The sequence below is a fragment of the Diadema setosum genome, chromosome 17 (genome assembly GCF_964275005.1).
Source record: "Diadema setosum chromosome 17, eeDiaSeto1, whole genome shotgun sequence".
In the NCBI taxonomy this organism is placed as follows: Eukaryota; Metazoa; Echinodermata; class Echinoidea; order Diadematoida; family Diadematidae; genus Diadema; species Diadema setosum.
In genome coordinates, this window is record NC_092701.1 from 14,184,456 (window position 1) to 14,207,044 (window position 22,589).

Consider the following 22,589-nt stretch of genomic DNA (forward strand, 5'->3'; position numbering starts at 1 on the left):
AACAGTAAAGCATAATACATGTTCTATTAAAAAAAAAAAAAAAGTGGACTGGCCGTTTCGGGCAGTTCAATTACTAATGGATTGAGGGTGTCCAAACTACCTAGAAGTGACTGTAGGTATATTTCAGATAATGCAGTGAAGGCATAATCTCCTATAGCTTGATCTTATACTTTGTACGTGTAGCTCTTTGATAGTATTAAAGACCAAAAAAATTGTAGAAGAATTGCTTTTCAAAGAAGGTCGCTTCTCTGGTGCACATTTAAATTCGGTTGCACCTTGTACTAATGGTATAAGATAATGCAAAAAATTAATGAATTGGATATCTCGGTCAAGGACTGTGTTGTCATGTTTTTGTAAAGAACTGTATTGTTTCTCTCTCGTACAGGGGGATTGCTGAATTTTATAACCATCACTACCCTTTGTGCATAGCAACTGCATCTTCAAGAAGTTGCTTTTGGACAGTTTGATACAAAGGATTGTGAAAAGCAGACATCAGCAAGGAGATTAAAGCTGACAACGAAAGCCTTTATTTGTGCGTTGAGAACTTGCTGTATTTTTGCTGAAAGGAGTGTTAGTACGATGCCATTAACTACAAGGACTAAGGTGGTGCTTGCAGTTGCCTGGTCTATTACAGTCACTGGCCTCATGGTAACTGCTAGCCTGCTTCGCAGACGCAAGAGAAGAAAGCAACCCCGGAGGGCAGTGAGACCAATGACCAATGTCTTTGCTAATGGTCAGTAGACTTGGAGAAATAAAGAGTTTTCAAGTTATCAATTAATGTAATTGGTAGCAGACATAAATGTGAGTGTGTGTACTGTATAAGCAATAATTCTGGTGCTTTAAAGGGCAATTTACCTCTATACAAGTGTATTCAGTAAATGCAGTTGATTAAATAGAAGAACACATTCATCAATGAAGTTTGAGGATCATCTGCCTCAAAGTTAAGAAGTTTGCTGTCATTGCTGGATATGAAGGATACAGCAATGTGTAATGTCATAGTAGTATAATACATGTAGTGGAAATGTGGTATGAAGATAATTTCACCAAATTTCATCTTTTATGAAGGGTGCATCTCACATTTAATCACTGACATACCAGTTTATATTTGTGTTTCTTGGGGACCTGGGTATATTATTTCCCTTGCCTTCTTAACTAGTTGCAGGTAAGCTGAGTGCTCTTTTTAATTATGTACCAGAAAAATGAGAATCTTTGTGGAATTCTCATCATACTTTCTTCATGTTGTTCTACTTCTATGACTTCACAAATTGTTACTCCCTTCTTATCCAGTGATGGAGTGCCAAAACTTGTGAACAGAGTGTTTGATTTTCCTCAAACGCGACTGATATGTCTTACTCTTATTGCTACTTTCAGTGAATCCATAAATTTTTAGGGGTGAATTTCCCTGGCCATTATCATTATTATTATTATTATTTTTATTTATTTATTTATTTTTTTTTTTGGGGGGGGGGTGTTCAATTACATGTACTTCATATCCCATTCAAGCACTTAAGAAGGGATTTATGGTTTTATGTTGTGATAAGGGAAGAGTTGTTTGTTGGTGTATGCTGTGGTTAATAGTGTAATAGAAGTAGTAAAGAACCTGCAACCTGTAAAGACAGAAGAATATGCAATGCAAAAAAGGTGCACTTAGTTTCTACCTTTTAGGCACTGGATGTCTTTATATGAAGAAGCAATTCCGAGTAATATTCAGTGCCTCTAATTGTTTTACTGGTATATGGCTAGACAAGTGAGCACAATGTACCTTGCCAGACTGTGTCATTATCAAAGTCATCCTTTGTCACTGAAGTCTTTCTTTCACTGAACCATGATTTACAAGCTGACAATAGTTACATCCTACCTGCTATTACAAATTCAAATCAAAGTATGTTCATGTTTTTAAGATCAATTTTACCTCAACACCATCCAAAGCAAACGTTTCTATTCTCACAAATTGTACAGCTACGCTTAATCATGGGCCATACGTTCACCAAATGACCAGCTCCCCAAAGATTCCTGAGCAGCACCAACATCAGCACATGGCAATTTTACGTCCTCAGTCAGTATCAAGTACACAGGCTAGAAAGGCATCCTCCATCAGCTCCCTTTCCAGTGTCAGTACACTGAGGTGTACTGGAGGCACTTTAACACCCACCAGCACCAGTGATATAGTGACAGTAGAAGGAATGTTCAACCATGGTGAGTATTGAGGGGATTTTATATTCTAGATATTCCCGGTATTTGTTTCATTCCCGGAGCATCAATCAATCATGACCAAACTATCAGACTTCACAAATCAAAGTGGCAAACACAAAACCCAATGCCATAGGACTGCCAAAAAAACAACCAAAAAAAATTAGTAAGATTTATATTTCAATCATTTTTCTCTCATTTCTGTATTATCCTTTTCTATTATTCTTTACATTGCACTTACTGTGAGACATGCCACCACAATGATTGAGTGTTGTTTTGTATTTTGCAATGACCTCATATCAAAGGTCAAAGGATATGTACAGTATTTACACTACATTTCTATGATTCATGTATTGATTAATCCTCATACAGCATATGGCTTCATAGGATAAAGGTACAAAACAAATACTCGGGCAAAAATGAGACAAAGAAACAACAACCCAAACTAGAAATGAGTTGGCTTAGATGCCACTACATGTATATGGTGTAAGTCTGTAGCAGCTGCTTGGCACTCCATGGTGATGAGCTTAATATAGTCTGTAGTATCATATCATGAGGGCAGCATTCCACATGAATTTGTTTTCAGCTGGTATTTACTCCACCAAGGAGGTTATGTTTCTTCCAGCATTGGTTTCTCTGTCTGTCTGTTCATCTGTCTGTCTCTCTGCTTGCAAAATAACTCACAAAGTTGTGAACAGATTAGGATGAAACTTAAAGGAAAAGTTGATAATGACACAAGAAACAGATGTTTAAATTCTGGTAGTGAACTGGACCACTGTCTAGATCCAGGTTTATTTCTTATTTTTTGAAGGATTCTTTATCATTGGCAAAAAGGGAAACTATAAATGAAGGAGTTCAAGCTGTGTGTCTTTGAAATGTGTTTATGCGCACTGAGTGCGTGCTTTAGGCACCGCAGTAAGGTGAGATACGTAGACTGGACTCTGAGACACTTGAAAGAATTCTTTATCATGGGGAAACTTAGGCGATTTTCAGCAGGATGTGTGTGTGAGTGGATATGAGCTGCTTGGCAGAGATCTGTGTTCTCTGAGTGCATTTCTAGTTTCAAAATGCATCCATCTGTAGTTACGTGTGCTTTGGTCACATTTCTGTGGCCTGCCTGAGTGATGCTTCATAATCATGGATCACATTGTAACAGAATCTGTTGAAGGATTCAGTCGGGTTCAAATAACATGACCAACTTTATCATGGTGGTAGGATGCAAAATTCGGCCTCACACAAGTAGGCTTAGCCCTTTCTACAATATCAAAGTTTAGTGACTTCGTCCTGCCAGCGTATCCAGTGTGGAGCACAACACATGTTGATGGAACTGTCCCAGTGACATGACATTAAATCAATTCTCTGTCCAGATTCAGGAGGGAAGTTAGGGCCATGGCATTGTAAACTTTGATCTCTGCAAGGTGGATTGTGCTCTGATTGAGCACTTTGACTGCTACTAAGGGATGAACCAGTTTTCTGGATTTTACCGTGGTATCTTTGCCAAGTGTAACAGGGTCGGTGCATTTCGGAAAGCACCAAGGAATCTTCCGAACTGCCAGATTGTAGGCTCAGGCTAGATTGTGTCACAGGCCCCCTCCTCTGTTTAGGGATGGCTCCTTTCTTTTTACATAGATAGACTTTGACTCCCCTCTCAAACCAATGTGCCTCACAATCTAAGATGACAACCCTGACCCTGTCACGGGTCAACAGCCAATTGCCGCCAAAGGTCAGTCAGCCTGACGCAGCGTCCCAGAGAGGATGTGAAACATTGCTACTCCAAAAATGCTAGTTAGTCCAGTTGACTAGATTTACTGATATAGTTCATGATCTGCTTTACCTGGATGACTGAGAACATTCACAGACATTATCTTTAGTTGCAATAATTACAGTCATAATAACTCTAATTGTGTTAAACCCTCTACAGGAATTGAAGCATTTGAGAAAGCTGTTCGCTACTGGCAGACAGCTCTCCATATTCAAAGTCAGTCTCTCCCAGAGGCAGAGACACAGGTGAGTTATATTTAAATGTTGGATCATTATGTAAAAAGATCATTTGTGCACTATATGTGAATTGAGAAGTCAGAACATGGAAATAATACATTCTGATGTCTTATTTCCTACCCTGAAAATATAACCTGAGTGATTAAATGTTACAACAATGAGAAGCATTTGCAAGCAAAAACCATGTAAAAGGCACTTAGGAAGGGCACAACATGCAACTTGTATCTACACAGAAATAGTGGAACAACGTTTGAGATAGGCAATAATTATATACAGTAACATGCCACTGCTTTAGTTGACCGAGTAGGTTGTTCAAGATGTCTGGTCCATAATGTCTGGTTGATTTCTGGGCTAAAACAGGTTTGGAGTTTACAGGGTAATAGTCTGTCGAACAGCGAGTTGGATATACATGGACATTGACTATAGGATAAAGTGAAACATATTGTGGAATAATGAGAGAAATTGATTTGTTGTGTACTTGTACATGAATATACCTGTTTGTAAAATGTGAATGTCTTGGAGCTTCAGAGTATTAAACAATGAAATAAAGGTTCTGTATGAGATAGATTTGTAGAATTAGTAATGTCATTTGTGTAAAAATTTTGTTACATGAAATTACTAGTATATACCCTTTTGTGAAGAAATGTTTGTCCATCAACTCAAATTGCTGTTCCATTCAAGAAGGGAAATTATGCTCTGTCTAATTAAGATGTTGAAATGAAAGTTGCTGCAAGCGTTGTCACCCTTATATTATGCATAGAAACTGTTTGGCTGGTCCAGTGTAGAACATCTGTACACTGTCATGTGCCAGTGGTTACCGAAAATAAAGTTCTCACAACATTCATTATAGGACCTATATAAGCGCAATATTGTATAAAAACATTTCTTGAGGTGATAGACATGCCAAAAATCTGATAGGTGATTGTAGGAGCTATGGAGACTTCTTTCTGATACACTGGGATATGTTTGACTTTCAAACAGGAAACTAGCAGCACCACTCTCACCAGCCAGCTAGAGAAGCTTGTGGATGCAGCCAGTGGCCTGCAGCAGGAGATTGATAGTACAGCTCTAAAGTTGTCTACCTGTAATTGTGGGGATGGAACACTGGACATCAGCCATGGCAGCATCTCCTCCAGAGAGAGGGGTACATCTCTTTCCTACAGCTTGAAGAGTGGTAGCATCTCAGACTCAGACTCTTTTGTGTCTGCAGCAGAGGTAGGAATTGTGTGTAGTGGGACTTCTGTACTTTACATGCTGATCTAGTATTGAGCTGATAAAGAAATTCTCTTTCATCTGAGTTATATTGTAAAACAGAATATTTTCACGGCATTAAATTCTCGCGAGTTGCCTGTAACATTCAATGCATATAGTGTAAACAAGAACTTTCATGTACGTTTTAATTTCTTGGCTCATGACATGAAATTCACAAAATCAAAATGCATGCGAACATTCCTCATTTTACACTATTTTGATGCATTTTCTGCACTTACTGCACATGTGGAAATTTTCACATATTTTGTGCCACTTTTGGCTGGTGCAAATTCTAAAACCCATGAAAATATTTTCACAATTCTCTCTGCACATTTTGAATGGATTGCCAATTGTGCAGCAAAAATTTAAAAACCTGCGAACACATTTTTTTTTTTTGCTGCTCAGCACAGAAAAAAAGTTCATTGCACAAAAATATTAACGGTTATAATATATGAGTATGCTTTTCCTTAGGTATGGTTTAGGGTATCTAATAGATTTTTATTTCATGTTAGTGAGCACAGTTGGTGTTTCAGTGCCTTAGTATGGACTAATCACCTGAAGCTGAACATATGGCATACTGTTAAATTGGAAATTTGTGCACATTTTACATAACATGAAGCTTGTGTGAATTTTTGACTTGTTACATGTGATATTAATTTATATCGTTTATTTTAAGGTTTGTCTATTGCAAGGATATATTTGGTATGTGATTTGTAGTTTTCTTTACATTGGCTAGTCCTGTAGCCTGAGTGAATTTGTTGTAGCATAATGCAGACCAGTTACTTTTTTACCATAGTGTGTGCTGTCAAAACCCTTTGCTACCATAGTAAGGGTGAGCTGTGGGTTTTGATATTAAGACATGGGAAAGTCATCTTACCAGGCTGAGCGAGAAAAATTACCCTTGCAAAAAAAAATACTGGTGCAAAAATTTTCACTTTAACAGCAATTAGAGCATGTGTCCTCTTACTCTCCCCCTCCCTATAGGTTAGTAAAAGCAGTGATTAAATGAATGGATTTAAAGGTTCAGAACGTTTGTCCTTTTTCCTTGCTCTCACTAGCTTGAGGAGCTGTCATCTATTGCAAGTGGCATAGATTTCTTCTCGGGTGATGAGAGTTCCCAAGACCTGTATGACAGAGCCCTAAAAGTTGTAAGAGAAGGTGGCGTCCAGGCAAGAAGGCTTAGGTATGTTGTTATGCAACTTTTGCTCTTGTGATAGCACTTCAATCAGGTATAATGATAATTCACTTTAAGTAGTCACCAATGCACAATTCTTCAATTTTTTGACTTATGAATAAGCATATTTGACTTGTCAAATCGTGTCAATCATTTTATCCCTTGAGACTCACGTCTATCGTTCATGATTGCCTGCCGTAAATGTGTGTGTATGTTCTTGTAACCTTTCTGCACAGTGTGAGAATAAAAATGGACGCTTGAATGTTTGGCTGTAAAGTTGTTATATATAGCACTGGCATTGCATGTAAATATTTCATTTTTACTTCTACACATGCACAAGTTCAATTGTATGATTAGGGTAGTAACAGAAAGGCTTTTAGACAAATAATTGGTTTAGGTTTGGTAAATAGTATAATAGCCTTAATAGTCAAACAGTCTTAAGGATCAATGATGAATGAAACTATTCTGCCATTAGGAGACAACATCAGATATTGATCAAGTTCATGTTTTTTAATGTTGCATGCTGTGGGAAAAGATTTTTTTTTTCCAGATTGTGTCATTGGTTTTGATGCCTTTAATACTTGTTGTGACATTACTTGCTGCCTCACACCACTTTCTTACCTTTTCCACAAAGTGTCACAAAATGCATTATTTTTGGGGTTGTTGTTCAACTTCACCACTGAAGCCCAAATAGCATCTGAACTTTATGCCTGATAGAAGCCTGTCAGGTACCCAAACAAATTATGACATATTACTTAAATTTGTTAAAATTTCATCACATAAAGTGAGAATATAAGGTTCTTTGTTTATCTGTTGGTGTTTTTTTTTTTGGGGGGGGGGGGGGAGGGGGGAGGGGCTGTACTAACTGCTAGATTTTTTGCTCAAAAGACTTTATGTGGGGGAAATTCTGTGATTTAGCACTTATTTTTTGGATTTTCACTGCCAGTAACAATTGAGCTTTTGCAATTACTTTCTGTCTGTTGTTCACTGTGCATCTCTTGTATTAAAATTTGTAGATTTTTTCCTTCTTCTGCAAAACTCATTGTTTGATTTTCACCACAGTAGGCAGCTATCATTCTCAGGAGTATGGAATATAAGGTTGTTCAAATGGTTCATATGACTCCTATAGCAAGGCCCAAAAGCCTCAAGCTTAAGATTTCAAAATCTTCTAGTCCATTCTATCTCAGGAGGTAGAACAATTAACATAGATTGCTTGTTAAAATCACTTAGAGGTAGGTAATTTATGTTGTTCATAGCAGCAACAGTGTTAGCCTGTGTGGACATCAAGAAGAGGTAACAATTTAAGTTTAGGCCAAATTATCAAAATTTAAATTTTCCTTCTGTTCATCATTATGCATAATCAGATTTTCAACAGATCTTTTTTTTTAATAACAGGGATTGTTCTCAGGGGCATGTTTATACAAAGTTGTTCACATTCCACAAATGGCCCCACTAGGGATCCAGGGGAAGGTCCCTAGAGCCAAAATCTGTTACTGGATGCAAAGTAGTGCAGCAAAGTTGTACTATAATCAGATACAATTAAAGTTCACTAAAGATGCATGAGCTGAATATCATTGTGCTCCATACCAGGCTGCAGTGAAGTACTGATACTATACACATGCTCCATTGAATTTGTTTCTCAAGCAACAGAATTCATGTTGACAACCCCCCCAAAAAAAAAAATAAATAAATAAATAAATAAATAAATAGATAAAATAAAATAAAATAAAAATAATAATAATGATAATAATGATAATAATAATAATAATAATAATAATAATAATAATAATAATAATAATAATAATAATAATAATAATAATAATAATAATAATAATAATAATAATAATCTACCATTGGAATCAAGTTAGCATGTGATATAAGGGCACACAGGCCATCACAGTAGCATCATAGCAGTCAAGTGGGTGCTCTATTTCTAGTTTTATACAGTTTGCAAACATTCATATTCCCGCTCTGTTGTACAGTTAAACTCGCCTAAGTCGACGTCGCATATGTCGAATAATCTCGTAAGTCGATGATTTTAAAAAGTCCCGATTTTTCCCCATTGACTTACGTGTATTAATTCACTCACAAGTCGAATTTTGTAAGTCAAATACTCGCCTAAGTCGATGAAATTCCAAGAACACTTTGACGGAAAAACCATTGAATTCACTGTGCCTAGGTCGAATAAGATTTTATTGTGTAATAAATCACTGTCATTTATTATTCATTATTTATTACTCAATCATTATTTTGTTTGTCAGATGAGTTTGAGGTGACAAAAAAAAAAACATGATCTAAAATCAAAATTCAAAGCGATATCATGGGATCGTTGAACTCTATTCGTGTTTTGAGGTCCGCTGGTACAGCCTTGTCAGCTGTCGCGTTACGTATGTACAGCGTTCATACAGTACACATGCGTTCATTTACATGTACAGCTTACAGTATTGAGCTTGTAGCTTGGCATTTGCAGCGCTGTGCAGTGGAGTGGTATAATGGATGAAGCTGCAGAGTTTTCAAAGCGGAAGGTAGGGGGAAAGTTACGGGCACGGGTAAATCAGAATTAACCTCTACACGCATTTCAAGCCACGGTATGGTAAACTGGAATCAATCACTGCTCAAATATCGTTCATATTCACTTCCCCAAGGTTTAACAAGGGTGTAAAGTAATCGGACCTGTGCCAATACTAATGCACTGTCCATGCAAAGTTAGCCGCGGCCCTGCCAGGCGACCCGCGCTGCGGCACACCGCTCCAGCTCTCGGCTCCAGAGTAGACAACATACATGTACATTATACATACATGTATGTACGTGTGGTGAAACTGTAAGTCGATTTTTTTCGACTTACGCACAAGTCGAAAATCGCCTAAGTCGATGTGTTTTGCTCAGTCCCGAGAAGATCGACTTATGCGAGTTTAACTGTATTCTCCTTCCTGTAGAACCAAAGTGCTCTTGTGCTCCAGTGATGAAGACTTTCTTGCCAAACTCCACTGCATACGTCAAGCCACCATCATTCTCTTCCAAGACAAAGCAGTCCAGGACTTCTTCACCGACATGGGCTTGCAACTGACTGCAGACCTGTTATGGCATGCCAACTATGTATGACATTATTTTCTTTGATTATTTCAAACCTACACTACAAAATTATACTGGGAGCAAAAGTTTTTTTAGGCTGTCCTTGGTCATCTATCTGTTGGTTCACATGCGTTTTCTTAAACACGAATAGTTAGTCTATGAAAGAACTAAGATAGCCTTGTGATGTGTGTTTACCATTATGCAATGACAACTGGATAGCAATAGAGTTTGTGTTTTTGGAAAGACCTCAGTCTCCATATGAGATTAAGCACTTCACATACAGTGGCCACAGAACTCGAGGAGGGGGGGGGGGGCTACAGCGCCAAAGCAGCACCTCCCTTCCTGCAGCCCCCACCCCCCTTGATGTTAATTAAATTTACATTGTACCTTTGTTTTCAAAGGCTGCTCTCTTCATTCATTTTCATCTGAGCTGGTAACAAATGAGGTTATTTTTAACATTGTCCCTAATTGATGCCATAGATATCTGACATTCCCTGAAATAAAAAAAGAAAGCAATATATTATGCATATCAAATATTCCTTTTTGTATTCCAGGACACTGAAGGTTTCATCAAGGCATATGATGCCATGATTGCATATGTCAAAGATGCTGACAACTGGAAGGACATAGAAGAAGAACTACAGGGGAGAAAGGTATTTGAATGTTTCAGATATCACAACAGTTTACCTGTACTTTAATGCCCGAGATTCTGGAACAATGCCGTTGTCTCAGCAGTGTTTGGCTTTCGGTACTTGCTCATCTGGTCTAGTTCTTCCATTCTTTTCTTTTCCTTTCCTTACGTTGCCCTATCTATGTATGTCTGTCTGAGGTGACGTAAATCATTTTTAGGGAAGTGGAAGTGTGAATTAGGGTCCATTTCATAAAGCTTGTGCCACCTGTATAACACACATTAGTCATAGTTACTGTAGCAACAACTGTGATACTTGCTATCAATTTGTTATCTCTTGGCTGCCAATATAGTGATTGCAGTCACGGCAACATTACTTTTATCAAACCTGTATGAAATAACCCCCTAGTCAGTGTTAAGTGACTTGATGCTCTATCCTAGCCCAGATTAATTGGATCTCTTGTGTGCCAACAAACTGTCACAAAGCTGATTAAAAAACAAAGAAAATATATGTGTAAAAGAAGGGCTGTTCTCATTCATTACAGTGAAAAATGTACAATATATTATCATCACCTTGATCCACAACTACCTGGACCTGGTACAATGTGTGATGTGACTTTGCTATACACAACTATGCAATGTCCCAAAGGTGTTTTAACCACCTTGTGGTGGCAGGATTGGGGTGGGTGAGGTCCAAGTTGTAAGGGGATGGGGTATTTCAGGGTAAGAGGTGCTGAGCGGTCTGGTCCAGTGAATCACACTGACATGCTGCTGATGGAATACAGGCCCCTATGATGCATGGCTGAGTTGAAACAGGGCACACCAGTGCAAAGCCAGTCCAATGTTATTCATTTTCTCTGACGAAGGATAGAACCTAACGGTAGGTGTGTTTTAGGTTCCACATTGTGAGTTCTATCTCCAAGACTGGAGGATGTTGAAGTGTGAGTTTTTCAGCTTTGCTGCATGACGGAAGTAATGTGCAGTTTAATGCTTCGTCACTGACCAGGGACGCTAACCTGGAAGCATTAAACTGCACATTACTTGAATATGAGACCATTCTGAAGCAAATCATTTTCACACAACAATAGATATACAATGAACTTTTGAATGAATCCCACGAGGATTGGAACAATCATCTCCCAGCATTTCCACTGATTCCCACTGATCAGTTACTAGCCTTCCCCTTTAATTCATCTCTGATTCATCTGAGTGCTCTCTACAATGGTGTTTATCTGGTGAGAAGATTGTTGGGTTCTCCTGGTGAGTTTGTAACCAATGTATTGGTGTGATGGGTGCAGGAACAATGCCTCAGAGTACAGGCAAGCACTTTGTAGGTGTAGAGCGTAGACAGCCTATGAGCAGCGGTCAAGGTGTTATTATACCCCCGCCACACATAATGTGAAGGGGGTATATAGGAATCACCGTGATGTTGGTCGGGCAGCCGGGCGGTCGGTTGGTCGGTCTGTTGCAAAATCTTGCGTCGCGAACTCCTTCTACAGTTCTGAAGCAATTTAAATGAAACTTAGGGTAAATGATGATATTGAGGTATAGATGTTCAGACATGTTTTTTGTGTTTGTCGGACAATGCGTTGCCATGGTAACCATAATTTTACCAAAACCTTGTGGATTGAATAACTTCCATAGTATTTAAGCAATCAATTTCAAAATTGGTATCTATGATGATCTATAAGTGTAGTTATGCAAGACACTCTTTGTGTTTGTACTTGACAAAGCGTTGCCATGGTAACCTCATGTTTTCTTCGAAATCTTGTGGAGTGAACAACTTCCACAGTTTTGAAGCAATTGAAATCAAATTTGGTAGGCATTATGGCCTTGAGGCATAGATGTGGAACACATAATTTTTGTGTTTGTTGGACAAAGTGTTGCCATGGTAACCATAATTTTACCAAAACCTTGTGGATTGAATAACTTCCACATCATTCAAGCGATTAAGGTCAAATTTAGTATGTATGATGATCAGGAGGTGTAGTTATGCAAGGCACCAATGTGTTAATATAAGAAAAATGTGTTGCCATGGTAACCACTCATTTTTGTATCAAATTGAACCATTTAATCTATGAAGGTGAAATTTGGTAGGTATGATGCTCTTTAAGTGTAGTTTTACAAAATGTCCTTTGTATTTGTATCGGACAGTGTGTTGCCATTGTAACCGCATGTTTTTTTTTTTATTCTGTGGAGTGAACTTCTTCCACAATTTTCAAGCAATTGAAACCAAATTTGGTAGGCATTTATGGCCCTGAGGTATAGATGTGGAACACATAATTTTTGTGTTTGTCACACAAACCATTGCCATGGTAACCATGATTTCACCAAAACCTTGCAGATTGAATAACATTTCCATCATTCAAGCAATTAAAGTCAAATTTAGTATGTATCATCATCTAGAAGTGTAGTTTTGCAAGACATAATGTGTTAGTTTAAGGAAAATGTGTTGCCATGGTAACCACTCATTTTTGTATCAAAATAAACCATTCAAGCTATGAAGGTCAAATTTAGTGTGTATGATGGTCTTTGAGTGTAGTGATGCTGGGGGAAAGCATGTTTCCATTTGCTGTAAGTTTTATACTCAGTGTCAACTCTGTAATTGTACAGTAAACTAAAATTATTCTGTTTCCATTTCGACGAGTGCACAAACTTGGTATTAACGTCATTGCCCTCATGACATCACGTACTATAAAGCAACACTAGGGGCGGGGGTATTAATCACCTTCAGTGATTAATCACCTTCTAGTTGAGACCTGTATCATGTTTCTTGGTGTGAGAACTCCTTGATCAAACAGGAGAGGCATACATGTACTTTTGTGCTGTACACAAGTGCCATGGCACTGATGTGTAGGATGCTGGTATTGGCACCCCATGTTGAGCCTGCCAGACAGCAGAGGAGATTGGTCCATCCATGTGGTCACCTTAGCCAGCTGTTGTCCTGTGTGTCAGCTGATGCTCCAATATCACTCCTGGATAGGTATGTGTTGCATTGTACGAGAGAGTTGTACCATCTACATTAAAGGAAACCAAATTCTGTTAATATTGTTGCTCCATCAACATGAAAATATGATTTTTGGATTCCTTTAATTGTAAGCTAACTGGTAGGTACCCTGGTTTTCAACTGGAAGGCGCCACAGCAGTTATAAGGCCAGACTCAGTTTTTGCCTTCAGGTCTTGAAGTACATTGCAAGTTGTATTGTGTCTCTTGTGAGGGTCCTCTTTACGTTAGTTCAGACTCAGTGTGTGTGCAGAAGGATAGGGCCATCTACATACCCATACTGCCCAGAGACCATCTGGGTGATGTTGCTGATGTATGATTTGTATCATGGAGCATCGTAAAAAAAAAAAAACTGTGCCTTGGGGGACTCCATTGTGCAGGCAGCATCACTTTCTTGTCTTCTAGTCTTCATTCTAAAGCTCTGCAATTGGCTAGGATGTTCCTGATGGTTCACACCATATAATGATCTGGAACTGTTGGTAACCACAGGACCAAGCCATGGTGCTACACAGTGTCATGGACTGCAGTAAGGTCAACCAGGACGACCCCAGTCAAAGATGGCATGTGTTAAGATTCGGGGAAAGGATCAGTGATAATATGGTGTGGTGCTGGACCTCTCATACTGGTGACAACAAAGTCAGGGTCTGAAGTAATGCTCCTCCTGCTCCAGTGGGAGCTGTCTGGTTGCTTGGATAAAGAGGAGGTGAAGACGAGATATTGATGACACATTCTCTCCTGCATTGCCATTTTTGTTGTGGCCTTATAGCCCCATGTAGTACTGTGGCTGTTAAAGTCATCAGCATCAATTTTGGGTGGATTTTAAGATAGGGAGAGTATGGTTCCGTAGCCAAGGTGAACGTGGTTTGTAGATAACCACAACAGTAATGCTTTCAATAAAGGTTGCTACCTATTCTACAGAGGTTAGTGTTTTCCACGTGGCAGAAGAGCTTAAGGGATAAACTTTACAGTTTCATCTTCTTTGTGACAATGCATACTCCAGTTTTCACCAGTGTAGTAAGATTGTTCTAATAATTTAGATGGCCCCGTAGAGCCCCAGGAATAGGGCCCAAAAGATTCAAAAATACATACATGGAACAGAGATCTCCAAATCCAGAGGTAGTACAACCAAGTACTTACTGCTGCATTTTGGTTCAGAGATATTTCTCTCAATTACTTTGGTAATGCAGAATAGTGATGCATATTTTTCTGAATAGTCTTAAAGTGAAAACATTGTTCTTAATTGCCTACAAAATTGTTGAGTTTTGCTCCAAAATGTACAGAAATGCATTTAAGGACGTTCCTCAGTTAAGTGAAATCCATGTCATTTTCTTCAAACTTTCCATACCGTAACTTTGACCCATCCGAAGCCCAAATATATAAATAAAACCATAGGTTCATGTGCTTGTTTTTCTTCTATGGGACTTTGAAGAATATGACTAATCTGCCGTCCTGTACCAAAATGATAGTGTTACAGGATCAAGACCATGATTGGCAACAAAATCTGCAATGACAAACTTAAATCCCCATAATTGTTTCAAAATCCACTTTATTTTCTCCAAATTTGCAAGAATTGCAGAAAAAGGTACCCAAAACGAGGAAAACACCGAAATCTCTCAAATCCTTCTCATCTGCGTTTTCTGTTAGGGGTGAGCTAAAGGACAAGGTTCATGAAACTTATGCTGTACATTCAAAACCCGTGTAATTTTCACGAAACTTGGCCAAATTGTAGAATTGAAGAAGGTTTACTAATTCCAGAGAAATGATAAAAAGTGGGGGTTCATGTGCTTATTTTTGTCCTAGCAGCGCCCCCATGTGACATGTATCGTTGTAAGTCTCCAAAATCTGGTCAGGAACCTATCAGGGTTGCCCTGAAGGGGTGGGTTCATAAAACTTATGCTGTACATTCAAAACCCATGTCATTTTCACGAAACTTGACCAAATTGTAGTAGAAGGCTTTCTAATTCCAGAAAATCAATAAAAAGTGGGGGTTCATGTGCTTGTTTTTGTGGTAGCAGCGCCCCCATGCAACATACTGTATATCATTGTAAGTCCCCAAAATCTGGTCAGGAACCTAAGCAGGGATGCCCTGACAGGGTGGGTTCATAAAGCTTATGCTGTACATTCAAAACCCATGTCATTTTTACAAAACTTTATCAAATTGTAGAAGAAGGGTTACTTAATGCAGAACAATTGTAAAATTGGGGGGGGGGGGGGTTCATGTGCTCATTTTTGTGCTAGCAGAGCCTTCTTGCTACAGAAATCATCGTAAGATCCCCAAATCTGGTCAGAAACCAATGCAGGCATATATAGGATGCATGAATCTCATTCGGTTCACTCAAAACCCCACTTTCTTTTTTTTTTTCGGACAAAAAAAAAAAAACAACAACAACAACAAACAAAAAAATGTGTCACAATTGCAGTGATATGGTGAAAAAAATATTCAGAAAGGAAGGTCCATGTGTGTTCCTCACACAGCCCTAATGATATTATGTGGACCACATTGACATGCTTGTTTGTTTGTTTGTTTTACCCACTTGCTGTAACCATGTGTAGAAAGTGATAATGGAGGAGGAAGAATAAATATAAGGAAATGGGAGTTTTGGTATTAGTCTGATGGTCTTTCAAAGGAAAAACAAATCTTAATATAATGACGATTGAAGATTGCATGTGTTGGTTGTTGCAGTGGTTGGTAAAGTGCATGCTGTAAACTGAGGAGATGTACCTTGAGTACCCTCCCCCCCCCCCAAAAAAAAAAATAATAATAATAATAATAATAATTCTTTGATTCTCCTTTTGTTACACCAGATTTGGTAATCAAAAGTTAATATCGGAATGGTGAAAGTGATAAATACTTGTTTGATAATACTTTCGTGACATTGTATTTTGTAACCAAACATTAAAAAAAAACACAATATTTTGTATTAGTAATGACAAGTTTAGATCTAATTTTAACAGAGATACTCAGATTGTTTTAGTTGTTAGACCTAACGATTAAATGTGTGTCATATGTTTGTTGTTGTTTTTTTGCAGTTGTTGTTGGTGTTTTTAACACCTAATCTAGTAGACTAGTACTAGTAGTCCCCGACTAGGGCCTATAGGCCCTAGGTACTTTAGCACTCGCTTGACCATGTTGATAAACAGATAATGAACTGCATGTCACAAAACAGATCTATGGATTGAAAATGGAAACAGCTCAGTTCCACTTCCAAGCTTCCCGATTCCATCAGATCAGTGTTGTGCTACCATGACCATGTATATGCGGCTCAGACCGCTGAACTTTGCATACTACGTACAGATTGTATAATGCGTACAGTCGGCACGAGAGCTGAGCGAGGCCGCCCAGGGCGGCCGCGGTGGGGAGCTGTCGGGTATCCGTACGTACCACACTCTAGCTCGATCTACTAGCAGCTGCTCAGTTCAGCTAGCTCAGTTCATCACTCGTGCGTGCGCTTCTACGCTCTTTGTTACGTCATTGCCAACTTGCGTTGGCAATGATAATTCTTCAACTGAGGAACGTCCTTAAACTGTGCTGAATAACGCTGTTGCAACACGATCACAGTTGGGTAATGATGAAAATGTTAAATATTTGCCAAAAAGGTTTGCTGGAAGTACAACAGTCACATGCAATCTTGGTTGCTACCTATTTTTTTTTTTTTTTTAATGATTGATTATCAATAATCAACAGATCGGGCAACAGCAGTACTCACCGATCTTCCACTCTAAAGTGAATGGCATGGAGCTTGGAAAATATGATTGCTAGGGTACGATTGATCATCACGTGACATTTTACCTACTCGCAATGCTCAATGGGGAGGGCTCTTCTGGAATAAAAGTTTTTGTACTACAATCAAAATTATTTTACACATGTGATCTCAAGATACTGCAAAACATCTGGCATTTTAGACCCTCGTATTTATTTACACTTATTGTAGTAAAAGATGTATTATCATGTCTCGTTTTCAACTCGAATGTATTATGATGTAAATATTTGTAAGTATGTTCATGTTTCATGTATTTTTAAACTAGAGCTATTCATTGACCTGTACTTATTACTGTACCTTTTCAGAACCTTTTGATTAGCATTCATGCTGTATTCACACATGAAACAACATGTGTCTTTTGTTATGTATTATGCCATGTAAACATGTAAATGATAGTAATAATGATAACAATACTACTGCTAATAAGAATGATAATAAAATTATTTTTTATTGTAATTATTATTAGAAGTAGATGAAGAAGAATAGAGAAACTCTTATAAAGCACTCATTCTACAAAAAAAAAAAATACTCATGATTAGAAAAATAAACTTCAAACTTTAAACTTTAAAATTCAAGCTTCAGCAAGTAATACAATGGACTATAGATATAGTTATGAATATAGATATAAAAGGATCAGCAGAGTGAAAAGTCATCCATAATGTAGCAGTTTATACGTCAAATATTGCATATGGAGACAACAAAATTTGCAGAAGGATGTAGTCATTTAGAGAGATATCATCCTGTGATGTAGTCTGATATTTATGGTGGAAGATTGATGCTTTTCATGTGCTCTCTTGCTATAATATTTGCTTGTGGAAACCTGAAATCTTTGCCTCTTGTTGTCATTGCTCTTTTAGTATCTCAATGGGCATAAAGGGTACATCAAAATAAAATTGGTGGTAATTACGGACGTGACTGCTCCTTCAAGATTTGCTACATTTCCTGTAAATATTGGAATATAGATCAAGCTTTCCAGTTCTTGTTGCCTTATCTCTTTTTATCAATTCATGCCTGCTAATAGACAAATACCTGCAATAAATATCAAAATTCATATATTCATTTTAAGATACAGTGTTCATAAATACTTAATTCCAACTTGTTTTCTTGCTCTTCTTTACTATAGGTCAGATTTCTGTCATTCTATGACATCGTTCTGGACTTCTTCTTGCTAGATGCCTTCGATGATCTGGAAAACCCACCATCCTCTATCATATCTGTCATTCAAAACAGATGGTTGTCCAGTAGTGTCAAAGAAACTGTGAGTATTTGACTTCCTGGAAATGTTAAAAAAGGTCATTTCACAGTGCACAATGGTTCTGTAGCAAGACAAAATGTTTATGCATCAATTCTGCATAGAATCATTTCATAGCAAAATAGCATAGATATACTATAACTCATGATTTTCCCCCAACAGACAATGTCTTGACCTGTGCGCTTTGACCAATGTCATTCTACATGTATGCAGCCATATGATTATTTTATTGTATTGCAATATGGTATTACCGCTGGACGTTCCTAACTGTAGTCATGACTGAGAATAACCTATTTTTGTTTTTGTTTTTCCAAAGTGCAATACCTGTTTTTGAAGGAAAAAAGTTGATACACAGTGATAATCCATGATGATGGTGATATGTTACGTGCTCATGACCTGTGCACAAAAATTTGACTGCTTTGATTGTAGCTGTTCACAGATGATATAAAAACAAAAAACAAAAAAATAAAAAAAATGGTTGATGAATATGTGATAGGATTCTTTACAGCACATGATAATGTCTATATCTCTACATCTGTAGATATAAATGGAGTTAACTGTTCAAGCATGTGATGCCTTAAAGGTTTTTTTTTTTTTTTTTCATACATTGATGTCCAATAATGCATAATGGAAATGATCTACCTTTAAGTGCTGTATCCATGGTATTTTTCTTAGTGTTGAATTTCTTTGCCAACTCCACAGTCCGCTAATATTTGTGGAATTAACAGCTCAGGAAAACACTACCTTTTGCACCTCCAATGCATTGTACACTGTGTGTTATCACCAATGTACATGTAGAGACAACTCTAACTTTTCTTCTAAAAAGAAAAAATACTTCTTTATCATTTTGTCGCTGTGGTTCTCAATCACGAATACATCCACTTGCAAAATTGTCTTGCAAGTCTCAATTTGCAACATATTTTTCTTGCCAAATATGTCATGTGCAGTACTATTGGTGGATATGTTACGTGTGTATGCCTGTGACAGTATGCCTTTGTGCATTGTTCAAAACAAAGATAATTTCTACATCACCCAGTATTGTTAAAGCTAATGGATTGATTCCAGTCACTTATGGCAATATGTGTTGTGCACTATATTTGTAAATAGAACTTACATGATCTTGCACTTATTTCCATTAGAAGGAACATGATTTGGGTTTGCACATGAAAATATAATATTGAACAAAGACACTGATGTTATAATGAAAATTATACAACACATGCATTATTATTGTGTCTCTTGTCTGTTGAAATTTGCTAATTGTGACTAGACCTTTGTTGCAGGCCCTCGCTACAGCTGTGTGGTCAGTGCTTGCAGCCAAGACAAGAATGTTACAGGTAAGTTGAGATTTTTGCTTGGCTTATTCCAATTGTCAAACTGCAAGAATGCAGTAAAGAACTCTCTTTTCTTTCTACAGTAGCAAACCCTTCAAATTTTCATGTAATGTTCAAAATGTTTGAGACTTGCAATTTCTCCTTACAATTTTAAAGCACATCAAGAAAAGTACAGATATGAAGAACTGTCATTAACAGTTAACATGTCATGTCCCCACTTGAAGTATAATACCAACTAATTATTAAGTGCCTTGTTCCTCAATTGTTTCATAGAAATATTCACTCATCACATAGTGTTCTCTCTATTCATGATTCATAAGTGTTACTGAGTGAAAGAACTAGAGCTGTGAAATGATTAACCACAATTTTGTGAGGTACCCCGTAACAAGTACATTGGACACCTGTTCAAAGCAAACACACATTGTTCACACACATTGTTCAGTATATAGGAATCAGTTGCTATAACTTTATTTCATAAATTTGATTTATATATTTCCTTTTATTATTTTTGTTTTATGATACATGTAAATTCATGTTTTAAATAAATTAAAGTTATTTGCCTAATTTATTTATCAAAGCAGTTTAATGTCAGAAATTTTGATTTGATACCCAGTATGTTTTGGAAAATTTGCTTGTTTATGTGAAAGGGTGTGTCTTTTTTTTTTATTTCATATACAGAATCCCAGTGGTTTCTTGGCTAAGATGTATGCCATATCACATCATATGACACCAGCCCTTGCTTGGGGATTCATGGGTACAAACGAGGAGCTGAAGGAGATGATGGCGTATTTCAAGGTTTGTCTCAAGTGTGGTTTGTGACTGTTGAACAATGTTTTCTTTAATTCTATTTAAATGGTTGTACACTTCCATTCCCCCTTATCTACTTTTATAAGTATACAAATTTATATTATCTATAAAGCACTTACAGTGTACTGCCCATTGTGCCTCCTGGCATGTAGGGTAGCAATGAAGGTCCTCCACTCTGGTTGGAGTTTAGCCTTTTCTGGACACCTTTTCATGTTTGCCTCACAGATTTCATTTCCTCTACTGTGCAAGGCCAGGTAGTCTTAGGTCATCTTCTCCTCCTTCTACCTAACCTTCAGGTTTCCAGTGGAGGGTTACTCTTTGAATGCTGTCTTACTCGCTTCTCAAGACACATCCAGTTCAGTTCCACTGTCACTTTATTATGATCTTATCCATGCAGTCTTGCTGGCATCTTGTTGATAGATCTTCATTTGATATCATCCTATTATCTTGATCAACATGCACTGGTCTGTCATACCCAATATTTCTAGACGTTGATTTGCACTAAATAAATGAAATGTACGAGGAAAGATGCAACAGTGATAGAGATATATATTTCCTGAGCATCAGCTAAAAAAAATAAAAAAAAATGAAACTGAAACTGGATTGAACTACAAAATGCCAGCTGCCAATCTACAAATTAAATCTATGATTGTGGAGTACTTTGGAGGTTTCCATTTTATAAGGCAGACCATGTTTACTTTTATATAATTGATCTCTTTTTCAGAACCAAGTCTTGCAGTTCTGCCGTGATATCTTTTCATTCAAGCGTTGCCGCTACTCGTCCATCCTTGAGCTCTCTGAGGATATTCACCTGCTGGCAAAGGAGTATGGTAGCATCATAAACCACAAGCTGAATGCCACTGATACCCTGCCAACAGCAGCAGTTGCTTTATGATTCATCGCTTGAGTCCGTCTGTGAGATGCACAACTAAATTTTCCCTATGCAGTGCAATCAAAGCTATATGTAACTTTCTGACTATACCTTCCTTTATTTTACCTTAAGTGTGGAACACTGTGTCAAGAGATAGCCTTCTTGATTCTGGATTGCATGATTTAGACAAAAGTGGAGGATTAATGATGATATGTATGTACAGGTAAAGCCTGGTAAATGGAGATGTTAAGGACTATGAGATTTTTCTGTTTATTGGTAAAATCTTGCTAAAATTGATGCTTATAGGTTGCCACATAAATACACGTATGTATGACTACAGACTGTTGCTACACACAGTCCCACTTGCAAGGGAAAGTATCATCATGTTAGCATATGTTTATGTCAAATGAATGAGTACATAGATAGTGCTTTTGTGTTTGTAAATCCATATTTAAACCACTTGACGTAATATCACTATGAATTTTCATTTCATTTGTGGGTCTACAAGTTTGAACATCATGTGGAGGGGGCAGGAGAAGAAGATTCTTGTTGCTTTCATCGACAAGTTTTCTTTGGAATTACCATCCATGCAGTTGAGATATCTGCCAAATAACCCATCTCCAATGACTGTGTACACATTACACTGTGAATGTTATGGCAATGTTGTACATCTTGACTCCATGTGTGATGAAGTGTGAATGTGTGCCACATGCTTGTGTGCATGTTAATATGTACAATATTGTACACCTGATTGTTTATCCATAGATTACTGTATACACCATATATGTACTGGTAATGGAATTTTCATTTTCGTGGATGTCACAAGTCAGGTGCTAATCATGAATTTTAACAACACACAGAAACATCAACTCTGATCCTGGCAGGAATGTGATGTGCATGTGTACATTTCTCTATTCATTTCTGTACTCAATAATCGAGAATTCAACCTCTCACAAAACTGTTGGAAAGTCTCTCTTTGCAAAAAAAAATAAAAAATAAAAAATAATAATAATAATAAAATAAATAAATAAATAGATAAATAAATAAAAAATAGACTCACTAAATGTATGGTGTATACAGTATTTGACAATCATTCATTCCTCCCCAACCCCACCCCTTTTTCAATCTTGTTGCTAGCAAAGTAAATGAGGGAAATAATGATCATTTTACTGTTAAAATCTCTTTGCACAAAATTTCCTGTTATATATGTCAAACTTTGCTCAAATATTGAGATTATTGTGCGTATG

General features: G+C 37.5%; 1 protein-coding gene across 1 annotated transcript; it reads left to right on the forward strand.

Annotated features, from left to right (window-relative positions):
- The first annotated feature begins 389 nt into the window (after nt 1-389).
- LOC140240956 (mitoguardin 2-like) lies at nt 390-22,315 on the forward strand. The gene is made up of 11 exons (XM_072320727.1): nt 390-733; nt 1,960-2,196; nt 4,112-4,197; nt 5,170-5,403; nt 6,498-6,622; nt 9,550-9,709; nt 10,240-10,338; nt 18,202-18,336; nt 19,614-19,667; nt 20,343-20,459; nt 21,196-22,315. The coding sequence occupies exons 1-11, from the start codon at nt 580-582 to the stop codon at nt 21,364-21,366; spliced, it is 1,572 nt and encodes a 523-aa protein (XP_072176828.1). The 5' UTR covers nt 390-579; the 3' UTR covers nt 21,367-22,315.
- The last annotated feature ends 274 nt before the right edge of the window (nt 22,316-22,589 follow it).